Below are 24,291 nucleotides of genomic sequence, written 5' to 3' on the forward strand. Positions count from 1 at the left end.
CGTGGGGCATCACAATTTAATGGAGCCAGGGAGCTGTTTGCAGGCAGACAAGACCCTGGGAACCAGAAGGACAGCTCAGAGCTGGAGCCTGGAAAGGGGGCCGAGCAGGCAGGCGTGAACAGTAAGCACAGACAAACTGCCAGCTGGTCCTCCACCTATCATGGTGGCTCCGCCCTCTCCCTTCTTGCTCCCCAGCTAACCAAATAGCCAGGCCTGTTCATTTTACCTTGCCAAGTGTTTCTTTCATCCATCTCGCTGACACTAGTATTTCTTGCTTTGACTACTGCAATAGCGCTCTAAAATTGTGAAATGAATGTGTCAGGCATACAAAGAAGAACAGATGACACTGTAATAAGCACCTGGCTACTCGCCTCCAGCTTAAGCCTACAAAAAGATCCTGGAGATCAAAATCAGATCACGTGTGTGTGTGTGCACGTGTGCATCTGGGTACGTGTGTGTCTGGGGGCGAGAGCAGTTGGGTGACACGCCTTCCCCGTGTAGAAGGATCTACTGCCACACCCTCCGGGCCCCCGGCCCCTCTCTCGCTCACTCTTCTCTGGGACAATTGCTGACTTTGGAAGAAGAAAGAGCTCCAACCTCTTTTGGTTTCTTTGGAAATTATTTGCCTCAGACAGTACAGGTTCCTGTCTGCTCCTTCACCCACGTGGAAATTTTTGTGGGTCAGGCCTTGCCTTGTGGGAGAAAACTCTGGTTGTCCAGTGGGCCAGAAGCAGCTAGGCCTGCCCAATTCAGCCCTCGGCTAAAACCAGCTGCTCCATTGAGTTTTTACAGCAAGATAGTTTGATAGTTTGAACTCTTTTTTTTTCCCCCCAAACTCAACTAGAGATCAGAGTATTATTGACTGACACTTAAAACATCAACACAGATCATGTAGTTCCTCTGCTTATAAACCTTCCATGGCCTTTTACTCCATTTAGAATAACACCGAAACTCTCATCCCACTGGCCCAGCCTTGGCAGCCCCCACCTCAGCATGGCCCTTGGCCTCATAATTCCTACGTCCCTTCAGCTACAGTAGCCAGTTCTATCAGGGCTCCCAGCCAGGCTGTCTTCTCCACCAGAATAATGGCCTCAGCCCCTCCCCTGACTTTGGTTGGCCAACTCCTATTTACTTTTGAGTTGTCATCTTTTTTTTTTTTTTTTTTTTTTTTGAGACAGAGTCTCACTCTGTTGCCCAGGCTAGAGTGCCATGGCATCAGCCTAGCTCACAGCAACCTCAAACTCCTGAGCTCAAGTGATCCTTCCACCTCAGCCTCCCGAGTAGCTGGGACTAGAGGCATGTGCCACCATGCCCGGCTAATTTTTTTCTATTTTTGGTGGAGACTGGAGTCTCACTCTTGCTCAGGCTGGTCTAGAACTCCTGAGCTCAAATGATCCGCCCGCCTCGGCCTCCCAGGGTGCTAGGATTACAGGCATGAGCCACCGCGCCTGGACCTTGAGTTGTCATGTTTAAACATCAGCTCTTCATGGAGGCCTCCCTTCATCTCCCAGATTAGACTGGGTCCTTATCATAAGTTCTAATAGAACCCATTCCTTTATATACACGGCAACAACAGGAAATGATCATGCTTTCTCGATTCTGACATGCCCTTTTCACACTGCATTTTGAGAATTAGAATGTATATTACAATGTATGGTACTTTATAAGGTTTCCCTTTTTCCCCTTTCAAGTCATACCTATAATTAATAGTGCATCTTAAAATGGATATTGACCTCCTGAACCCACAATCAATTTCGATGTTATAAAAACAGACATCGCCAGACATCACATGCCTCCTACTGGGAGACAGGGCACCACCAGCTATGAAGCAGTCTCACCACAAAAACTGACCTGGAATCTGGAATCCCATCCAGCTTCTACATCTAAGTTCCAGTTTATAGGAAATATAGAGGCACAAAGAGACACACTAAATGATGACACTGCAAAATGCAAGCTGCAAAATCCAGGCGTGAAAAGCCCTATGGAATAACCAATATGGTTTCTTTGACAAATAAACTTTCAGGAAAGGGTTGGTGGAACTTCAGATTAAAAGAGATTTAAGAGATGCATCGGATGCAACACGTGAACCTTGTCTGGATCCCATTTTGAACAGATCAAGTGTATAAAACATTTATGAGGCAAGTAGAGAAATGTGAACATTCACTGCATACTGTTCACTATTAAGTGGTTATGTCAAAAAAAAGGCCACATATTTTAGTTCAATGTCTGAGAACTGTTCCAAATTAATCCAGGATGTGGGGTGACAGGTGAAACAAGATTGAGCATGTATCGATTATGCTGAAACTGGGTGATAGGCACGTGGGGTTATAGATTCTCCATTTTGCATATGTTTAAAATTTTCCAAATAAAATTGTAAGAAATCGTTGAAGTTATCTTATGGTTCAATAGCCAATAATTATTTAATTTGTCTTCTTGCAGACTCTGAGCTCCAAGAGGACAGGGAGTATGCCTACTGGTCCCACTCCCACTAGCAGGGTGTTCGGCATTGGCTACACAAAGACTGCTCTTCAGACAACCCAATTTACATATAAGTTGAGCTCTTAAAGCTTGTCTGAAACTTAGAACACATATTTCAGAATACAATCAATATTTTAAAAAGCAGCAAACTTTCCAGACAATTACACACAAAAAAACTGCCTCTAATAGGAGTTCAATGATCCCCAGATTCAATTTATAATATTAATTCCAAGGACAAATAAGAGTTTGAGTTTCAATGTACATTACCAGGCATGGACCACCACGGTCTATCAGGATTAGGAAAGGGTGGCAATGTGAAGGAATGGGGACAGTAGGGACCCTGGGAACCAGGGAATTACAGACCTCCTGTCCTGCATAAAGGAACCGACAATGAACAGGGCCTTAGGCTGGTGAAAGGCTACTTTTAGGAAGTACAAGGTGATGGGATGAGGGATGGAGAAGACAAGGCTGTCCTGGCACCAGCTAGAACTCCAGAAGCTGAACACAGCCTCACTCTTTGCTTGGCTTGGCAAGAAAGAACTAGCCAATACTCCAAAACCAGATTTTAACCACTTCGGTATGAGCGTCGACTACAGTCGATAGCCACAGATGAAAGCGTACAGCCTAGCGTCGACTTTAGCCAACAGCCAAAAGTTTTTACTTTTACAGCTTTTATCTCTGCAGTTGCAGTGTGTACGTTCAGCTAATAAGTTACTATGAATCTGTGACCTTTTAATAAGTCCTTAGTAGGAGTTATTATGGTTATTTTCCTAAAGCTGCCTGTAAAGTAAAAAAGTTTTCAGTGCTTTAAAGTTTCCTCATCACACAAGAGCAAAATGGATTCATCGTCAATGCACAGCACAAACTATCGTGCAGACTATGAGTGCGGCTGTGGGCAAGGTTTCACGGCCGGTGAGCACTGTACCTAAGTGGTTAAAAACCAGGTTCAGCTATTTTGGGGCTATAAGTGCGGCATTCAGATGTCCCTGTGAGGTCACATTCCTAAGGAAGCTAGATGTTAAGAGCAGTAGTTGATTAGACCTCCTCCCACAGGCTGTGAGAACTGGAGGGACAGAGATAGCCCAGCACAGCTGCCTGCAAGTCAATCTACTTTGCGATATGAGGGCAGGGGCTTCTGTCCCCATGGAGTTGGGGTGCTCAAAAACCCAAGAAAGATGTTCAGGAAAATATCACATCTGGGGTACCTTTCCCCCAATTTCATAAGGCTCCTGTGTGCATCAAAACACTATTATAACTATATCCTTGAAGCACAGTCTAAAGGAAAAGTATAGATTTGAAATCAGAGAGATATATCAACTTGTGCTTTCAGAGACATACTGGCATTTTAAGCTTCTATTTCTTCCTCTGTAAAATGGTGATATTTTGCATGAGGCTTATATAAAATGCCCAGTAGAATGCTTGGCAAAGTAGACAACCTATAATCAGTAACTGCTATCATCCTCACTATAACCACATTTTCATTATCATCATTATATCATAAGCTAGTAAGTCATCCTTTGCCATTCTCTTCCTTGTAAAAAATCCCAAGATTTTTCCCCCTGAGACCCATAAATAATTTTTGGCATTCTTATTTTTGCTTTAGGTATGGCCCTTAAAAAAAATTTTTTTTTTTTTTTGAGACAGAGTCTCGCTTTGTTGCCCAGGCTAGAGTGAGTGCCGTGGTGTCAGCCTAGCTCACAGCAACCTCCAACTCCTGGGCTCAAGCAATCCTTCTGCCTCAGCCTCCCGAGTAGCTGGGACTACAGGCATGCACCACCATGCCTGGCTAATTTTATATATATATATATATATATAGTTGGCCAATTAATTTCTTTCTATTTATAGTAGAGACGGGGTCTCACTATTGCTCAGGCTGGTTTCGAACTCCTGACCTCAAGCAATCCGCCCATCTCAGCCTCCCAGAGTGCTAGGATTACAGGCGGGCCCTTAAAAAATTTAAAGATAAAAATCTAGGCCAGGTGCAGGGCCTAGATCCCTGCAGTGCCTGTAATCCCAGCACTTTAGGAGGCCGAGGCGGGAGGACTCCAAGAGTTCAAGACTAGCCTGGGAAACAAGGCGAGACCCCGTTTCTACAAAAAATAAATAAATAAACAAATAAAACAAATAAATCTGGAAACACCATTTCCAAAAGGGTCTGACCAATGTCAACGATGGTGGAATAATTGGACCTTTTATTAAGTCTTTTTGTCTTATTACTTGTCAAAGCAAACCCATCTACGGCCCAAATGCCTATTCTCCTTTTCTTGAGCATCACCGGGTTTTTCTTCAACCTGTTTCAAATGTTAGGCATTAAAAAAAAGTTAGGAAGGAACAGATTACAGTATAAAACACTGTGATATTGTGACTCATAATAAATATGTATTTTGGTCTTCGTCCGCAATTACTGGTACAGAGCTCCTAAAACCCTAGTAATTTCCTGAGCAACAGAGGTGCCTAGTGCATCTTTTGTTCTAATATTTGGTCTTTGCCCCCAGTTCCTGACACAGAGCTCTTAATCCCTTTGGATTTCCTGGGGGATAGAAGTGTCTTTTGTTCTGGTGAGGTGACTCTTGATAAATTCCTAGGTAAGGCTGGTCACCAGAAAGACCAAGCCATGATTAGAATCTTACAACTTGCATCCCACCCCCCATCCCTCAGGAAGGGGACGGGGCTGGAGATTGAGTTAATAATCAATCGTGCCTATGCAATGAAGCCTCCATAAAACACCTGAACTATATAGGGTTTGGAGAACTTCTGAGCTGGAGAACACATCCACTGTGACAGGAGGGTGGCACACACCAACTCCAGAAGGACAAAAGCCCCTGGCCTCAGAACCCTTGTGGACCTCACCCTATTACCTCTTCATCTGGCTGTCCACCTGGATTCTTGTTATCATATCCTTTATAATAAGCTGGTAAATGTGTTTCCCTGAGTTCTGTGAGCCATCACAGCAAATGAGCGGGTACAAGAATGGTGTTTTTGGGATCCTCCTATTTGAGGTCAGTCAGTCAGAAGCTCAGGCGACAACCTTGTGATTGGCATCTGAATTGTGGGCAGCTGTGTGGGTCTGAGCCCCTAACTTGTGGGATCTGACGCTAACTGCAAGTAAACAGTGTTGGATGTGAATGAAAGTGGAGGATGCCCAATTGGTGTCAGAGTTGGAGAACTGGTTGGTGTGGGGAAAATCCACACATCTGGTCACAGAAGTGTTCACTGTGAGTTTAAAGAAAGACAGTTGGCTTTTCCCATATAAGCAAACCCAAAATACAGAGTAGTGTTGCCCAATAATAAAATTCTTTAAATGTAGTTTAACAAAATAATCAAGGAAATGGCCTAAATCCTTACAGTCGGCCTCTTCCTGGCATGTGGCTGGGAAGGATCATGGCCTCAGGACGGAGGGGGCAGGGCAGAGGTGCGGAGCGTAGGCCCACGGAGCGGGGCTGAAGCCCAGTGTGTTCAGGGCACCCGAGGCAGAGCTCAAAGCAGGCCTCAAAGATAATGTTATTTCATTTATTTCACAATACCTCCCAAAATAAGTGTTATTAGAATATTTTCACTTTATGAAAAAGAGAACAGGCTAACAAATACTTTGCCCAAAGTCTGCAGAGGCAGAATTCACACCCAAGACTGATGATAACGTGTGTACTCTTCCTAGCATACCCCTTTGCTTCATGAGAGTATTTCATTTCCCTGGGACTGTATCATTTGTGGAAAACCGTGCAACTCAGCAACCTGCCCAGAGACCTGGTTTTTAGATATCTACGCAGGAAATACGGAGAAGGAACAATTTAAAATGTTAAGTCTACTACCTCCTACACCCAAGTGATTTCTGTAAGAGTCCACTGACAAACAAGTACATACCATGATATCTGCTTCCCTTGTGGCATATCGAAGATTTGGATCTAGCCAATACATTAGGGATTTAACCTGCTCAAAATTCAGGAAGAGCAGGAATACCAGGAACAGGAAGTAGAGCACGCTGAGTCCTGAGAGAGACAAAAACATGTTCAAGTTTAGGAGAGATGCAACTGCCAGACACACAACACACGTTAGCCTTGCATGACACTGCTCAAACCAGACGCTAATGTTGTAACACAGCCTGCCAAGACCCCGGTGACAATATGGTGCTCCATTTGACGAGGGAATGTAATACATGTTTCTAATACACGTTGGGAGAGGTCAGGGAAACTGTCTCACAGAAAACGATGCTCAGGCTGAGACCTGGAAGACCAGCAGCCAAAGGGGGTGTGGGGCGGTATGAGGGGTGCGAGCGACATTCAGTAGAGAGAAGGGGTGTAGGTTGGTCCCTGACGAGAGATGTCCAGAACCCAACTATGGCCGGGACACTGGCAGAGAGGGGAGCAGAGCGAGGTGACCCCAAAATGACAGTCAGAGCTTAGAGGCCATGGCCAAGTTCCAGATTTGACCTTACGTTAAACGGGGAAATAAGATGACTGAGGTAATATTTCATGAAGCCATCTGAGTAGCCCAGAGGAGGTGAGGCTGGGTGGGGACAGCCCAGTCTAAGGCCACCTTAGAACTCCAGGCGTGAGGTTCAAGAGGTGGCCCAGGGACACTAATCTGAGACTCACACTCCAGATTAGCCTTTGTAGGCATTATTTTATTGTCATATCATATCATAAGTGCTATCCTAAGAATCACCCCAGATTAATCTTTTAAAAAGAAAAGTTAATACATTTTAAGGCAAAAGCCTTTCTTTCTTTCAGAAAGATTCGAAAACCAATCACTAGAGGATTTGTCATTTCCCTCTCTCTGCTAAAGCCATCAGAGGGGAAAATGTTTATGGAGGACATTTAGACACCGTGACACAAATGACCTTGGCTCCCAGGGCCCATCCAAGCTTGGCTCAGCACTAATCTCCAGCGAGCTGCTCCAGAGGAGAGCACGCCCGAGGCTGGCACGAAACCCACCGGGAGCACTACGGCGCCGGGCCTTCCAACCAGTGCCCCTCTCCGGGCCTCAGGGAGCTCAAGGGAGGCCCGGGTGGGGTGTGGCCAGCCCCCAGCCATGCATCCCAGGGCTCAGAGAACACACGTTTTTTAGGCACATTGCTACGAGAACCACCTAGATGTGCATGCACTTATGCAGCAGCTGTTTTTACAAATTTTCACCTTAAATGCCCCCTACTACATTTTTTAAAAATTATGATCCTTTTTAAAATAATTACTTTAAGACAGAAAGAAAGAGTCTGTGGCACAGGGACTCTTAAACTGGAGTTCTTGGTTGGGCTCTGCAGTCTATGAAGCTCAGATACTATGTGCAGAATCATGCCGGGGTGGCGTACGTGGGCATATATATTGGGAATGGGTCTATAGGTCTTATCAGATTATCAAAAGGTCCCATGTTCCCAAAACAGACAAGAAAAAAAAAACCTCTAACTTCAAGCAGCGCGATTAAGTCCATGGGATATAAGATGATACAGCCAGGACTATCTTTTTAAAAATGTAAATGTAATCACATCACTCCTCTGGGAAAAATCCTTCCACTGGTCTTCATGCCCCTCCTTACCCTGGCCCATGGCCCCCTGCGGTTCTGTTTGGGACCGACTCTGTGACTTGGCTGTTACTATTGTCCCCAGGCCCACTATGCTCGGGCCACACTGGCTTGGAACACACCAAGTGTTCCCTAGCTGTGGGGCATTTTAGTAACCTTTCCCTTTGCCTTGGAGCCTTCCCTCTGTCCCAGTCTTTGCAAGCTTAGACCTGTATCTGCACGCCAATTTCAGATCAAGCTCCACTGTCTCAGGTCTTCCAGCCACCTAAGCACTGTCACCTCGCCCAGCTTTCACTAGCTTCCTAACACTTCAAGACAGCTGATATGTTTAGATTATTGATTTGTGCAATAGTGTGTTTGGTAGTTGTCCGCCCTCCCTGAGTAGAAGGGCAGCTCCTGTTTGACTGGTCCTCCCTGGTAGCCTCCGGCCCAGGGCAGCACCTGTCACAAAGCACACTGAGTGAGTTGTTACTGAGTGAAAGTTCACCCATAAACTCAAAAACATTCAGAGTTACCTAGGAGCTTGAAGGCTGAAAGAAAAATAGGCAGTCCTTAGCAAAACACCCATTTTTCAGAATCTCTGTACGTTTTTATATAAGATTACATTCTCCAAACCTAAAATAATTTACTTAATGCCTTGTTTAAGGCAAGATGAAGCCAATATCCAAAGTTTTGAAGATTTATTTTAAATCCGTTCAGGCAATTTGACTATGTGGACTACAAAATCAAGTCAAAACAAGATATCCAACATTGATGTGCTTATCAATAAACTTTAGTCCAAATTAGGGCTCTGTGTCAGAGACTTCTGTTTCCAAATTCTTTCCCATTCATAACATGGAAGAACTTGAACTGCTGGGTTTTTATTCCCTCCTGGGTGCTGACAAGACAAATGTACTCATAGGATGCACTTGAGCTCCCACTAGCAAAAAGCAACGTGAAGATGCATAAAGGAAAACAAGCAATATTTGCTTAAGTAAAACCCTGTATACATTAGGAGACAACAGCATAAGAAAGGGGCATGCAGAATTGAAACAGTTCACAGGTAAGAGATTTAATTCATCACCAATACTTTATTTTGTGTCAAAAATTTTAATAGAATATTTGTATTAGGAGCACCAAAAAGTAAAAAGCATTTTACATAAAGTTTTAACTATAAAATGGTAAGTAAATATGCTATTAATGTTATGCCAAAAAAAAAAAAAAGATTTTTAAAAGTAGAACATGCTTTTACATCTACTAATGGAAACTCACCAAAAACCATTCGCCACAAGGCTGGATGAGGCCGAGTGAAGGGACCTGCAGACAGATGACAGTACAAAGTTAGAATGAACTGGTTTAGAGGAGGCGAAAACTAAAGGTGCTATTGATCTCGATACAGATAACAATAAGAAAAAGCTTTCTGCTGTTATTGTTATTGCTACATAAATACTCTGAGGTCAAAGTCTAGATTGAAATGTTTTCTCCACATTGTTAAAACCATCACCACAGTCATCACAGGCACCAATTTCCATAATACAGACTTTTTTTAAGCTTTGTCTTTAGCAGTCAGAACATAATTTGCCAGGGAAACAGTGTTTTGACAGCGAGTAGGTCACCAGGCTAGCTTTTGAGTGTGTGCAATACACATTGCACACCAACAAGTGACATTCCCCGCTGCCCAGGTGCTCCGGGGAAAGAGTCTGGACAGCCCAGCTTAGTGTGTGTGTTATGTGTGTGTGTGTGTGTTATGTGTATGTGTTATGTGTGTGTTGGTGTGAGAGAGTGAAAGAATGACTAACTGAAAATGAAAGAGGACAGAGAGACACTGCTTTGAATATAAACAATGTGCGGAGTGAGACGGGAGCAAACCCTCTGAGCACTGGAACACGCCAGTACACCGGTGTCTCGTTAGGACCTACAGCAACAAAACACTTGTGACACAGTTACCCTGGTGAGGTAGGGAGGCGGATTCCATACAACTGAAAAAAGTTTCACAGGACAAAATGTATTCCTACCTATGAGTGATACACCAATACTTTCTCTTCTATTTCATTAAAAAAGCAGAAGAAAGAAGAAAGCAAGCTGGGGTTTGATCCACTAATGCATTTACCACTAACGGAAGGGTTACAACTTGCAAATATGGGCAAGTACAGCTCTAGGAGGTACCTATTCTGTTTGGGGCTGTCCATACCTTTTGAACAGCCTTCCTACACTTGGAGAAGTTCCAGTGTTATGAATGCCACATCCCCAGGGTATGCCAGAGCTTGTTCCCAGCCTTCTTTATAGCTAGGACTTGCTCTGCAGTTGCACTAGTACCACACTTCGCCTCAGGCACTGATGACAGTAGAAGGAAATGGGCAGAGCTCTCCTCTCTCTTTCTTTCTCCAGCCCTAGCCAGCAGGGGCTGTAGTAGCTGGTCATCCTCACACTAGGGTGGCACAGGGGATCATGGCAGTAGCAGTTCCATCAGAATCTGCTGCATAAGTGACACCAGGGCAGACTACAGCCAATGCTTGCTGGGGTGTCCTCCTTAGACCAGTTCTAGGGGTAGTGCCTGTTCCTAGAAGCTCAGCCTGCAGCCTACTCCTTATGCCTTCCTACAATGAACAGGCTATTTAGTGAGCAGAGTCAGTTTCTGCCTCTTGCAACCTTGAATCCTATCCAGACCAAACATTACTTTGCAATTTTTATTCTGGAATTCATTCTAAAAATCACCTATATATTTTCAAAAAGATTACACTGAAACATATTTTAACTACTTTTCTTTTGACAAATCAAAGCACGTTATGAAAACAAGTATCCTCCACCATCTAAATCTATTCAGTTCCAGTGTTTGGACAATGACAGTTCAGAAGGAGAGTTCAGTTCATGAGAAATTCTTCTTTCTCCAAATATGTTTGGTTCCTGAGTTTGGGATGGCAGGTGGTGAGAGCTCAGATGGTTAGAAATTTAGGGAAAATTTTACCCAAATCTGTTTGAGTTTTGAGTTCTCACATGAGGGCTCATACAGTAAAGAATACCCACATTCCTTCTTGATCAGCTGCTCCTTTCTCAGAGAGTCCTAGTGAAGCACATAAACCAGAATCCCCTCCCAGGTAACACAATATGGTCACTTTTCACCAAAAGTCACTGGGAAACTGATGCCTAAAATTGTCACCTTTCAAGTGATCTTTTGTCCTAAATGCTCTTCTTTCCTGATGTCATGTGATAGCTGTTGAACTTGTCACCATGAATGACTTCTGCATCACGGTGGCTGCCTGGCTTGCAAATATTGCTTCATCAACATCATTAAATCAACCTTTTGGACAGAACTTGGGACCCCAGCTCTTGCTATGGTTTCCTCTTGTAAGGTTCAACTCCAAAATTTTATGACCTATTATATGGCTTGCAGCAGAATTCCATGCCAAATCAACATTTAAAATCACATATATAAGTATTATTCTCAAGAGCAATCATAACGATAGGAGTCTGCGGTACTTTCCTGAGCAGGTACTGTGCACCTGGCTATGGAAGGAGGCACCCCACATAGTGTCTCTTAGTTTTCCTGAGCAAAGGTGCCTCCATCATTCCCACTTTACAGACTAGAATACTGAGGCAGGAGGGACCAGGCAGGAGGAACTTGTGCAGGGTCAAGCAAATCATGGGATCCCACCTCAGCTCTGTCAGATTCTCATGTCCCCAGGCTGACCAGTTATGATGACCACTTGTGGACTCTGCTCTAAACTCTACCAGAACTGGGTTGGCTCAGGAGGAGGGGGATTGATTTAGAGGGGGAAACTGAGGGCTGCGCCATGCCCGGTTCCAGGGCCAGGAGTGTGAGGGGTGAAAACAAGCTAGGGAAATGCAGAGTTGGTGCAGAAGGAGGCCAAGGAATGGCGGGGAGATTACCACAGCATGGAATTAAAAAGCTAAGTGAGGGCAGGGAACCGATGCCTCTGGGGTGGGAAGCCAGGGACTGTCGTGACCCAGGTGAGGGGACTCACTAGTATCTTTTGCCTACAAAAGTGAGGAAATGGCCTGGAATGCAAGGCGACCCTTTCAGGAGTTAACTTCAAAACCCAATCTAGGTTTTATCCCAGTCATCAAATCTGCCTCCCCCACAAGTGTGAGGCTTGTCACAACTGCCCACTGCCTTCTGAAAAGAAACCAAGAATTTTTTTAATGTAGTATTTAAAAACTACCTTCTAGTAGCATTACTCACTGAGAGTACCATCTTTACCATCCGAGACAGCAATATTGCTAAAAGTATGATTTTATTTTTAGGAAAAATCGAGAGTAAGGCTGGCGTTTTCTCGATTATAAACCTTGATACTCATGCTCGCCAGGGCACCGGCACTGGGCTGCTCCAGCCAACTCACCTGGGAGGATCCTGAGGGTGTGCGTGTATTGGGGGTGGGGTGCAACTGAGGATGAGCCCCCACTTCCACAGCACCCACACCCGGCATGGCAGCACTGCCCGTCCCGTCCTGCAAACACTCACTTCATCTCAATGCTACCATCCCCAACTTTATTTCCGGACAGACTATTTTCTCAGTGGTCTTGTAAAGGTGGGATTCCTTTTCTCTCTCTCTGACTATTGCTACGGTTCTGAGACGATATCAAAAGGGCTCCACCTCACGGTGTACTTTCCATGGGGAATTTCTGCTTATCTATATTTATATGTGATTTGATAAAAGCTGCCCAGAAGAGTTTTGATCCTTGGTTCGGTCACTCACATTCTGGGTTATGCTGGAGAAACGGGGAAGGTATCTTAGGGCAGTGATGCAGAAACAAACCCTGTTTTTGTAGCTTTCTTAAGAGGCACATTTAAAACCTACATCAGTCCCTCCATTTAGAATACATAATTTTCAGATATCAATGCGATATTAACAGCAAGGTTAATTTCAAAAGAAACAGAAACCAAATGTCTTAATCACGAGAAGAGTTAGCATTTAAAAAACTAGCTCAGTAATTAGAACGTAGGATTATTGCTTGATTTGCCAGGAAAAGTCGCATCTATGAAAAGTCACATTCAAGGGACTTAACCTTAGGGAAGTATAATTCTTTTCACATAAATCAGAAGTCGCCTGTCCAACAGCCACATACTTGTATCCTTGGGCCAGAGGCCACCTGGCAAGCCCTCTTAGTCTATTTCTTCTTTTGGTTATTATTATTTTAAAGTTTAAATTCTTCTAGAAAAAAATTGAAAAGGTTAGAAAAAATACTGTCTCTAAGAAAATTTCAAACCTAAGGGAAAAAAGTTTTATAAGAAAAAGGAGTGAAGCAGAGACAGAAGACTGGGAGAGAGAGTAACTTTACTTCTTCTTTTTTAATTTAGAAGATGGTGAACCTTCTGGAAAACTTTCAAACATCAAGGAGACATGATTACCATTAACTTTGCTCAGAGAAGTCAAATGAGGAGGAAGGACAAACAGAATGATAAACTCAGGGAAATGAAGAAATACTAGTAGTTCGTTCTCCTCAAAAGACCTCAGAGAAGTGCTGAGTGGCGTTTCTCTTGCAGACAACAAAAGGAAAAGAGAGGGTTCACTCTGGACTTGTTTCCCCAGGGATTCATTACCTAATTCAATGTATATTTACTAAGAGGTTGCTGTGGTCAGGCTCAGAGCTAGGGATGGGGTTGGCTGGCTTGGGTAGGGCTCTCAGAAGCAGGAAGCGCACACCAGAAGGGGCCTGATGAAAGAAATCTCCCAACCAACTGGAGACTCGAATAGGTTTCTAAATTTCACTCCAGTGATATGGTGGCATAGCTAAAATTACACTTACACTTGTGTGTCAGTGCTATAAAGGGATGAGGGTAGCATGTTTTAAAGGGTTTTTAAGGGAGCCAAAAAGAGAATGTAGAAGAGAATAGAAGATGCCAGAAGAGAAGCATGAAGCAGACAGTAGACCCTCTCCTTCCCCTGCTCCCACCTTGGGGCCTCCCCTCCATGTCAGATCTGACGTGGACTGAAGGAAAGAGCCCTAGAACCCAATCCTGCTGCTCACCCTGTTGGCTGCCACACAAAATTTTGTTTTGACTGTCCACTCCTCTCTCATGTAACTCGGGGGTGAATTCTAAGCCCATGGAGGTAAACTAGTCCCCTGTCATTCTTCCAGACAACAAATATTTATTGAATATCTACTCTAAGTATTATAAATTCCTATGCTCAGGAACAAGAGACATGTGGCCCAATCCTAGTCAAAAAGATGGGAAGACAAGTGTGCCCAGCAGTCTCTAGAAAAGGTTCCTTTAATCTTAAATAAAAGATGCACAGAAAGAGATGATCTCTTCCATTGGACACTGCCTGCCACTACATGTCCGGCGCTGGTGGAGCAATCTGAAGATCATCAGGGCAGAACGCAGGACCACCATGCTGAAGATGGCAGAACAGAAAGGAGCAAGAAAGCTGGGTCTCCACAGGCCATTCAGCTGCTGAATTAGCCAACCCTGGAATTACCCCATGGCAGAATTTCTTGTTACGTAAGAAGGCAAACATCCTCCTCATTGTTTAAGCCATTTTAAAACGGGTTTTCTACTGCTTATAGCCAAAAGCACCCTGACTGTTATAAAACCCTATGAAGAAAGTCAACGGCCTCCTCTGTTATTTAGACTACAAAAAGAATCACTGGTGCCCCTTCCTGTAGGACTTGACCAATTCTACCACAGAGATAGTATATATGAACTCACACATATGAGATGGGACATGCAGACACAATGAAACTTAGGCCTCTATGCAAATGTGCAGGGTAGCCTTTACTAGGTCAAGGACAAATGCATTTGAAGTTGCCAAAATGGAATCATTCTGGGCATGCTATCCACGACGGGCACTTTCCCAAAACTGCTTTTGAAGGAGAAGGCAAGTTTGGGGCTCTGTTTCTCTGGTTCATTTTCATTAACTAATTTGAGAATACGTGCCAAGGGTGGGGAGAATGGAAAATAAGGTGATAAGATTGGGGCGAGCAGAGGCATGTATACTCCACCCCGAGAATCAGCCACTCAGCACCGGGCCACTGGGGTGGCCTGTCGTCTGAGAGCCGGCTCTGAGATGGAGACCTCACAGCTCGGGAGGAACACCCTTCCCCGGGGCCCTGCCAGCTCCTACACCTCCACTGGCACCTCCCAAAGCTGTCCCTGATTTTAAACTATTCAATAACATTCTTTCATATGGAAAAGTTATATTTTACTAATCTATGCAAAGTGTGAATAAATGGATCTTTAGAAAACAACTTAGGTAAACACAATGTGTTTGCTATGTACACAGGACTTTAAGAGAATCCCCTAAGTCCTTTCTTCCCAGACTAATGTCCTAGTCCCTCCTACAGGACCTTGAATTGCCATTGTTCTTTCTATACCTATCTGAAACCTTAGTTTTGGCATGTCCTGCCTACTGATGAACATGTGTGGCTGGAGGGCAAAGGACGGTAAGGCAGGAATACAGTAGGAAAAGGAGAAAGTGGAAGGTTCAGATCAATGCGCTAGCTTCTGCTAGTCACCACCAACATTTGGGTAAAAGAGGAGCATGAACTCGACCACCAGCCACCTTCTGCAGGATCTACAGCACACTAGGTACAGGCCAACTAAGTTCTCACTTGGGGAAAAAGAGGAGCCAGAGACTGTAAAAGAAAGAGAAACAGAAGGAAACAGAAACTTATTATTCAGGAAGACAAAGCTAAAACACATCACAATGGACCTAATGTGAGATACGACCAGAAGAGCACTAAGGAAAGAAAAAGTAGAGGCAGGGCCCTGCACCAGGCTGACAGTAAGGGGCTGCTGGACCTGGCCAGGGATTTCAGCTTTCTCAGGGGCGGACAGAGCTGGCTGAGCTACATGAGCTCTCTGGTCCTACCTACTCTATGTGTATCACGAAGTTCACACAGGTAGGACAAAAAAAGCATACGACAAGCTTCAGTCTTCTTTCTAAGATGAAAATAAAAGCACAGGCCCACAATGAGAGATTGAGCGGGTTAAGTAAACTTTGGAGATCAAAGGACTTCATTGGGGAACAAAGGAAAAACCAGCAGAAATCACACAAGACATCATGTCAAATAGATTTAACCCCCAACCTTCAGTACCTTGCTACCTTAAGAAAAACGTCTGCTAATGAAGCCCCAGTACTCAGCTCCTGCTGAAGATTCACTGAAGGGACAACTGCAAAATCATGGCTCTTGAGAGACAAGTCTTTCAGAATGCTCAGACTTACAAAATGGCTCTGGACTCAGAAGCAACAAGTTTTAAAAAAAAAAAAGAGCAAAATATAAACCTTCAAAGCCATGAAAAAGTAACCCTTGAGAACTAAGCGACAAGTAACATAGCCAAGAAAAGCTGAAGACTTAAAGAATAGACTGATCCATTTAGATTGATCAGTTTCCTGAGCACATACGCACATATCCAATGCCCTCAGTGACTGATATGGAAAGAAAACAGAGATAGAACCAGGAACAGAAGAAATAAGGAAAAAGAAGAAGTAGAGGGCACAGACCAATAATGGTTGTGGCATCCACTGGTGACTGCGAAATAAGCAGCAGACCTGCACAGGCTCCCGCAAGGCAAAATGGGGGTGGGGAAGTGCAGCAAACAGTCACCACCACCTGAATAGTCACCTACTCATGTCTGTCAAGGCTCCTAAACCTTCCCTGGGGGCTTTGGTAGCAGTCAGCCTTGTGTAGGTATCTGCCCTGAGACAGAGTTCACCATCGCATTGCTTTGGGTTGTATTCTTACACCACCTTTGTACGGAAAGGCTAAGTTCCAGAGTTCAGGGGAACTCTGGCCGCTGATGCTACACCACAACATGGCACCCTTGAAGGACAGGACAGGCTGCATAATGCCCAGGCTCTCCTCTAAACTTAAAATGCTAATTGTGTGTTAGAGATGCGAGGGAAAGGGAAGTTGGCAAATAGCCAAAAAATGTTTTGACATCGGGGACCTTTCTTAGCAAATTCTATAGCAAAATCAATACCCTTTCATTCTGTGGCCCATCCATATAATGCACACCTTGTCTTCATATTCCAATAATTGTGCATTGTCAGAACCATCAATCCTTATGGAAAAGCCAAATTATCGCTGTCATATCTACATAAGATATGCAGGTTTTCATATACTGAAAGGTTTTCATTAAAAGATTTTTTGAATTGAAATGCTTGAATGGTTGGAGAGCTAAATACAGCTCCCAAATAACCTGGCTATCTGGAACAATTCATTCTTTGAAGGATTCAGAGAGTCATGGTGTCACTGCTCAACTATTAGGCTACTATGCTATATACCGTAATAAAACCATTATGTTCTTACAAATACAGTGTTACATAAGAGAAGCAAAAAAACAGAACAAAATTCCGCTGCCACTATCTTGGGAAGCCTGAAGGCCTTGCCATGGAACATTGCCAGGTAGCATCCAATAACGCTCATAATGAGCTTCTTATATTACACATGACAGTCTACTAAATAGCACAGGAGGATACAAAAGAAACAGATCTTAAAGAATGACATTTAAAACCTGAGTAGGGACCATGGAGCATAACCCATAAGAAAGACTGGAACATTTTCAAAATATAATAGTTGTAAAAGAAATAGGACATAGAGTTAGCATTTAGAAATGGTTATGGAGAAAAAGCGGAGAATAGTCTAGGGAGAAGGTACTAGAAGGGACTTAGAAAAAAATAAAAAATAAATCAACTAGCCAGGCATGGTAGCACACCTTTAGTCCCAGCTACTCAGGAGGCAGGAGGATGCCTTGAGCCCAGGAGTTTGAAGTTGCAGTGAGCTATGATGGCACCACTACACTCCAGCCTGGGTGACAAAGCGACACCCTATCTCAAAAAAAAAAAAAAAAAATCAACTTTTAATAAACAATTCCAAATCAGAGGAAAGTGATGAATTGTGAGCATGGCTGAGTACCAAACTTGTTTTCTTTTTTTTTTTTCTGAAACAGAGTCTTACTCTGTTGCAGGGGCTAGAGTGCCGTGGCATCAGCCTAGCTCATACAACCTCAAACTCCTGGGCTCAAGCAATCTTTCTGCCTCAGCCTCCCAAGTAGCTGGGACTACAGGCATGTGCCACCATGCCTGGCTAATTTTTTCTATATATTTTTAGTTGTCCAATTAATTTCTTTCTATTTTTAGTAGAGACAGGGTCTAACTCTTGCTCAGGCTGGTTTCAAACTCCGTCCACCTTAGCCTCCCAGAGTGCTAGGAATACAGGAGTGAGCCACCAAACTCAGTCCAAACTTGTTTTCTAAAGAAAGGCTTTGCCTCACTTACTCTATAATCATGATGGGGGGCAAAATTCACGGCAATAATTGTCTATTTTCCTGATGAAAATTCATACCCCAAATGTGTAATCAAATGCAATGTTTATGGGGTAAAAGATCACTTGGGAGGATATTTATTTAAGTAATACTCATTATAGCATTGACCCTGTCCTTAGCAAAAAGGAATAGCAGCACTAATGGAATATTCTACAACTCATTGATGATTAATAAATTAATTAATAAAATAATAAAATAATAAAATAATTAACCCTCACAATAGTACCTCCCTGTTATCTCCATTTTCAGAAGGAAACGGAAACACTCTTAGTGACTAGGGGGCATCCCTAGGGCCACGGGGCTAGCAAGGGGCAGAATGGATAGTCTGCCTCCAGAGACCATGCCCCAACCACTACAGATTATTCTCTTACTCCATCTTCCAGCTTCATCTTCTAGATGACTCGCACCTCAAAAAAAAAAAAACAAAAAAACCCATAAAACCATAAGGAGACAACACACAGGAAAAATGTGATAATGCATTACATTACTTACCATTGGGGAAAGCTAACACACTGATGATTAGAAAGAAGAAAACTACAGAGAGGATTCCTCTCCAGATGTTGTCTTCTGGAACAGAGTCATCCCTGAAAACAGAAAATACAACTGAGTATTCATTTTCATATCTAAATCAAAAATCTAGAAAGAGTAAGATTTTCCTGTTCTAAAAACTGGAGGACTGCTAGATCTATTTTGCTAAGCAAAATTACACACACTACTTACTATTCACTGTCATGTCCTACAATCATACATCTCATAATAAAGTCCAGCTCTTAACAAGAAAGACAATTGGCAACCTTACGTATCAATATATGTTCTACTCAGATATGCATTTGAGAATCACTGCTCTTTAAAATAACAAGCAAACAAATAAAGAAAACAAACCTAGAATGTCAAAAGATAAGGTTTATTTTAGATATAAATGCATTTTAGTTTTAAGAATAACTAAAGATGACCTTCATAATATAGAATATAGCAAAGAAATGTTTCAGGAATCAGAAAAGCAGCATAAGATTATAAGGAAGAAGCAACGTAATGAGATTACCTAATCAATTCTCAGTGGGCAGTTGGCCATCAAAGGGAGGCATGAGAATGGGAGGTTGAAAATGATGGGTAATGAGAAAGCACCAGTAAAAAAAAGTTTTTAAAAATCAAGAGAAAACAAAATACAAGAGTAAAATCAGACTAGGAGCAAAAAAATTATAAAATGTGCACCTTCCTCTCATGCTGGTCATTTGTCTCTGCATAAACCCCAGGGACTAAAATGACTCCATTTGTTGGTTTACATGATATCTTCCTTCCCTACAGGAAGGAAACTTTTGAAGCAGGGAATTTATTCATTTTTCTTCTCAGAGCCTCGCACATAGTAGGCACTCAATAGATACTTGTGAACTGATTATTATTAGGGAGGAAATTTATTGTGTAAAACCAAGTAAAATTTCCCACATTGGAGTTTTCTTAACGTTGATACTGGAAAAGAACCATGTTTTGACAGTTCACATAAAAAAAGAAGAGTCTAGTAACACATTTGAAGCTCAAGAGAAGCAAATAAAAGAGGGAAAACAGGAACGTAAGATAGTAAAGAGAAGATTTTCTGAATTATTGATAATTATTGAGAATCTTGGGAAAGGGAAGTTTGGCATTTCAGTTTTTAAAAAATTCAGGATGAGTAGGCAGAAAATATGATAAGGAACAAAATGGAAGCAGATATTTTAGAGGCAATGAGATTAGTGGCAATAAATGTAAAAATGATAAAAGAACTTGAGTTTATCTGGGGAACAACTGCAGTGAAAGAGCTTTCAAAAGATAAATATTAAATTAAGATTAAGCATCACTGAAGAAAAAGTAATAGGGCAAAAAGTATCTTAGAAGAAAACCAAATTCGCACAGAAAAATAATCTCAAGGATCAAAATACGTGAAGAGGTGTAACCTGAAACAATAACAGAAGCTGATTTAGATCTCAACTTCTGTTTAGGCTGCCAAGTTTCTGCACTCAACTAAAAAATTTCTAGACATATGACAGGACTGAATATAGATTCTGAAATAAGAGATTATACAAACCATATAATGTTTCTTAGGTCATTGTATGGCCAAATAGCACTAACAAACTAATTCGGTTAACTTCATAGACCTGATTAAAATAGCAAATTACAGAATCAGATAGGCTTCACCTTCCAGCAAAGTGTAATTTTATTTTAATGGACACCCTAACAATTGAACATCTGTCCAGAGGTTATAAACTTGGCTTTAAAAATGCCAGGCTGATCATTACTAAGGTACTTGTGATGTCATTTAGCTTAGGTAGGGAAGCCCCACATCCAGTTTCCAGGAATGCCACCTTTTACTGATGAATGGCTGGCTTCACAAGGGGCACACAATGCACTCATTCATGCCAACATCACACTACTAATATTGGTAATGACGATGACAGTAATAATAGCTGCTGTTTATCAAGCGTCTACTGTGTGCCAGGCACTGACCAGACAATTTATAAACGTTATCTCTTTTGTCACAACCAGTTTGCAAAATAGGATATCATCAATCACATTTTACAAATGAGGTAACAAAGGCTCAGAAAGGTTAAGTAACTCGCCTGAGCAGGTGAGAAGTTGCAAAGTCAGCATTCAAAACCAGGTCTACTAGACACTGAAGGTGTGGATCTTCCCCCAGCCAAGCTGCCTCATGAAAAACTTATCTGTCATCCGAAATCAGTCTGAGTCACATTAGAGGCACAGGGCTGGTTTAAGAGGCTTTGACAGGGTACACAATATGTAAGTTACAAATTAAAAGCAAGGCTGGGAGGGGGGGAAATGGGCATTTATTGAAACCTTAAAATCTGTACCCCCATAATATGCCAAAATAAAAAAAAAAAAAAAGCAAGGCTGAAATTAATAACTGTTGTGTGGGTAAAGAAGGTTGATTCCATAACTCATGCTTTATACTAAAATACATTCTGGATGATTTAAAAAATTAAAGATTTAAAAATTACTAGAGGAATGATGGGAGAATTAAAAAACAAATAAACAAAAAAACCCCTCAAAACAAAACAAAACAAAGCAACCAACAATCATGAAGTGAGGAAGACCTTTCTAAAGTATAACACAAAACCCAGAAGTCATAAAGGAAAAAAACTGACAAATTTGCATGGCAAAGAAATCAGTAATAAAATCAAAGGAGAAGTGATAAACTTGGGGAACAAAACTGCAATTTGTATCAAGAGACAAAGGGCTAATTTCCCTAATATACAAAGCACTTCCCCCAAAGTCAATTTACAGAAAAAACAACAAATAGACAACGAAAAACAAACAGACAAGTAGACAAAGGATATGAAGAATCTGTTCACAGAGTAAAAAATTCAGTTGCTCTCAGACAAATGAAAAGATGCTCCACCTCACTCATGATGAGAAGGACAAGTGAAAATAACATGGAGACCAGTTTCTAAATCTATCTTATTGATAAAGGTAAAAATTTTAATGACTGAGATGGTGAGGATATGAAGAAACAGGAAGAGAGCTACTCTCATATACTGCTGGTGGTAGTACAAATTTAAACTACTTGAAGTAGTTTATGGAGGGCAATTTGGCAATATATTAAATTTATAAATGCATATACCCTGTGATTCAGCAATTCTACTTCTGGGAATTTATCCTCCAGATATATTCTTTTTTTTTTTTTTTTTGAGACAGAGTCTCACTTTATTGCCCAGGCTAGAGTGAGTGCCGTGGCGTCAGTCTAGCTCACAGCAACCTCAAACTCCTGGCTCAAGCAATCCTCCTGCCTCAGCCTCCCAAGTAGCTGGGACTACAGGCATTCGCCACCATGCCCGGCTAATTTTTTTTTTTCTATATGTATTAGTTGGCCAGTTAATTTCTTCTATTTATAGTAGAGACGGGGTCTCGCTCTTGCTCAGGCTGGTTTCGAACTCCTGACCTTGAGCAATCCGCCCGCCTCGGCCTCCCAGAGAGCTAGGATTACAGGCGTGAGTCACCTCACCCGGCCTCAGATATATTCTTACTTATGCAAAAATGACATATGTCCCAGGTTGTTCACTGCAACATTACATGCATTTGCAAATGATTGGAAACCGTCTAAATGGGGACTGATTAAATAAATTATGGTCCAGTTTCAACCATGGTAAACTAGGCAGCCATAAAAAGAATAAGAAAGCTTTTTAAGAATTAAGTGATTTAGGCCAGGTGTGGTGGTTCATGCCTATAATCTCAGCACTTTGAGAGGAAGAGGCAGGAGGCTCACTTGAGGCCAGGAGTTCAAGACCAGCCTTGGCAACACAGAGAGACCCCATCGCTACAAAAAGATAAAAAATTAGCTGGAAGTAGTGGCTCATGCCTGTAGTCCCAGCTACCAGGGAGGCTAAGGCAGGAGAATCACTTGAGCCCAGGAATTCGAGGCTGCAGTGAGCTATGATTACACCCTTGCTCTCCTCCTGGGCAACAGAGTGAGACTCCATCTCTTTAAAAAAAAAAAAAAAAAAAAAAAAAATCAACTGATTCAGAATAATTTAAGAGCTATCCTGAAGTAAATAAAGCAAATTGCAGAACAGTGGGTATAATAAGCAACTATTTGTGCAAAAAGGGGGACATGTGTATGGAAATATAACTGATAATTTTTGCTTATAGCTGCAATAGAATGTCTCTAGAAATAAACGGTGACACAGTTTTCTCTGAAGAGGAGAAACGGGGGACTGGGGAGAGGCAAGGAGGCAGACTTTTCACTACATACCCTTTGGCATATCTTGGATAGCAAGCAATGTGAATACATCCTTCTTTTTTAATACATAAATTACAATTTTAATTAAGTAAATAGCTATGGCAAATCAGCAAATCAGTCTCTATTTAAAATTATCTTTTAGTTAAAATGCTTAAAAACATATCGACACTAAATTTATAACTTAAGATCAGTAATGAAGATATAAAACCAATCGAAGGGCAGTTTTGTAAGTTGTGAGCAATCTTACCAGGAAAAGAGGATGAAATGGATGGCCTAGTTTCAGGGGGAAAAAGGTCAATTAAACTGAATAAAATAGCAGTGGGTCTGAAAAGTTGGCAGTTTTATATTTCTCTAATTAGAAACAATGTATTAATGACAGACAGTGAGGTCTTTAGACAAAATGAAAACATACAGTATAGGAAGATGGAACTTCTGCAATCACAGATTGGCCGGTGGGAGAAGTGAGCTTAAAAAGAAACTTGAGGCCGGGCGCTGTGGCTCACGCCTGTAATCCTAGCTCTTGGGAGGCCGAGGCGGGCGGATTGCTCAAGGTCAGGAGTTCAAAACCAGCCTGAGCAAGAGCGAGACCCCGTCTCTACTATAAATAGAAAGAAATTAATTGGCCAACTGATATATATGTAAAAAATTAGCCAGGCATGGTGGCGCATGCCTGTAGTCCCAGCTACTCGGGAGGCTGAGGCAGAAGGATCACTCAAGCCCAGGAGTTTGAGGTTGCTGTGAGCTAGGACGCCACGGCACTCACTCTAGCCTGGACAACAAAGTGAGACTCTGTCGCAAAAAAAAAAAAAAGAAACTTGAGTCCTATCAGACAAGAGACCTCGAGTCACACTCTAATGTGGGTTTCTGGAGAGAGGGGAGGGTGCACCCACAGCACCTAGAACAGCACCTTACAAGTGGTGGGTGCACAGAAGAACTGAACGTCCGACAGACGAGGATGCCCAAACCCTCCTACCCCCAGGCCACACGGCAAACTGAGTGTGCAGGGCCATTTGGCAAGGCTTGGTGTGACTCCATCCTCTCTAAACCCCCAAATAATCCAGAGATTTAACTGTAGGAATTTTCCAAGGTTAAGCATGGAAAGGAACTTGGCTGCAAAGTCCACAATAGTGACTCCAGAAACCCCAAACCAGGAGACAAGAACTAGTACCTGGGGACAACTGCTATGTCCTGTGCCTCACTGAGCATGCTAGCTGCTTTGCCTGTTAGCTAGCTTACTCTTCATGGCACCCTAAAAGGGGAAATGATCATAATCTACATTTTACTGAGGGGGCTGGCTCCAAAGTTC

General features: G+C 42.5%; 1 protein-coding gene across 3 annotated transcripts in view; it reads right to left on the reverse strand.

The window, feature by feature from the left end:
• Positions 1-24,291, reverse strand: part of PTDSS1 (phosphatidylserine synthase 1) — a 65,631-nt gene that overhangs the window by 32,706 nt on the left and 8,634 nt on the right. For 2 of the 3 annotated variants that reach the window (XM_076005143.1, XM_012776790.3), the window contains exons 2-4: positions 18,752-18,843; positions 9,244-9,288; positions 6,340-6,464 (exon numbers count right to left, since the gene is read on the reverse strand). In XM_076005143.1, coding sequence (XP_075861258.1) covers positions 6,340-6,464; positions 9,244-9,288; positions 18,752-18,843 — 262 coding nt within the window. Of the gene's footprint in view, positions 1-6,339; positions 6,465-9,243; positions 9,289-18,630; positions 18,650-18,751; positions 18,844-24,291 lie in introns of those variants that run through there. The other variant, XM_076005144.1, reaches the window with a different exon arrangement.

This window comes from Microcebus murinus, chromosome 7, assembly GCF_040939455.1.
Source record: "Microcebus murinus isolate Inina chromosome 7, M.murinus_Inina_mat1.0, whole genome shotgun sequence".
Classification (NCBI taxonomy): domain Eukaryota; kingdom Metazoa; phylum Chordata; class Mammalia; order Primates; family Cheirogaleidae; genus Microcebus; species Microcebus murinus.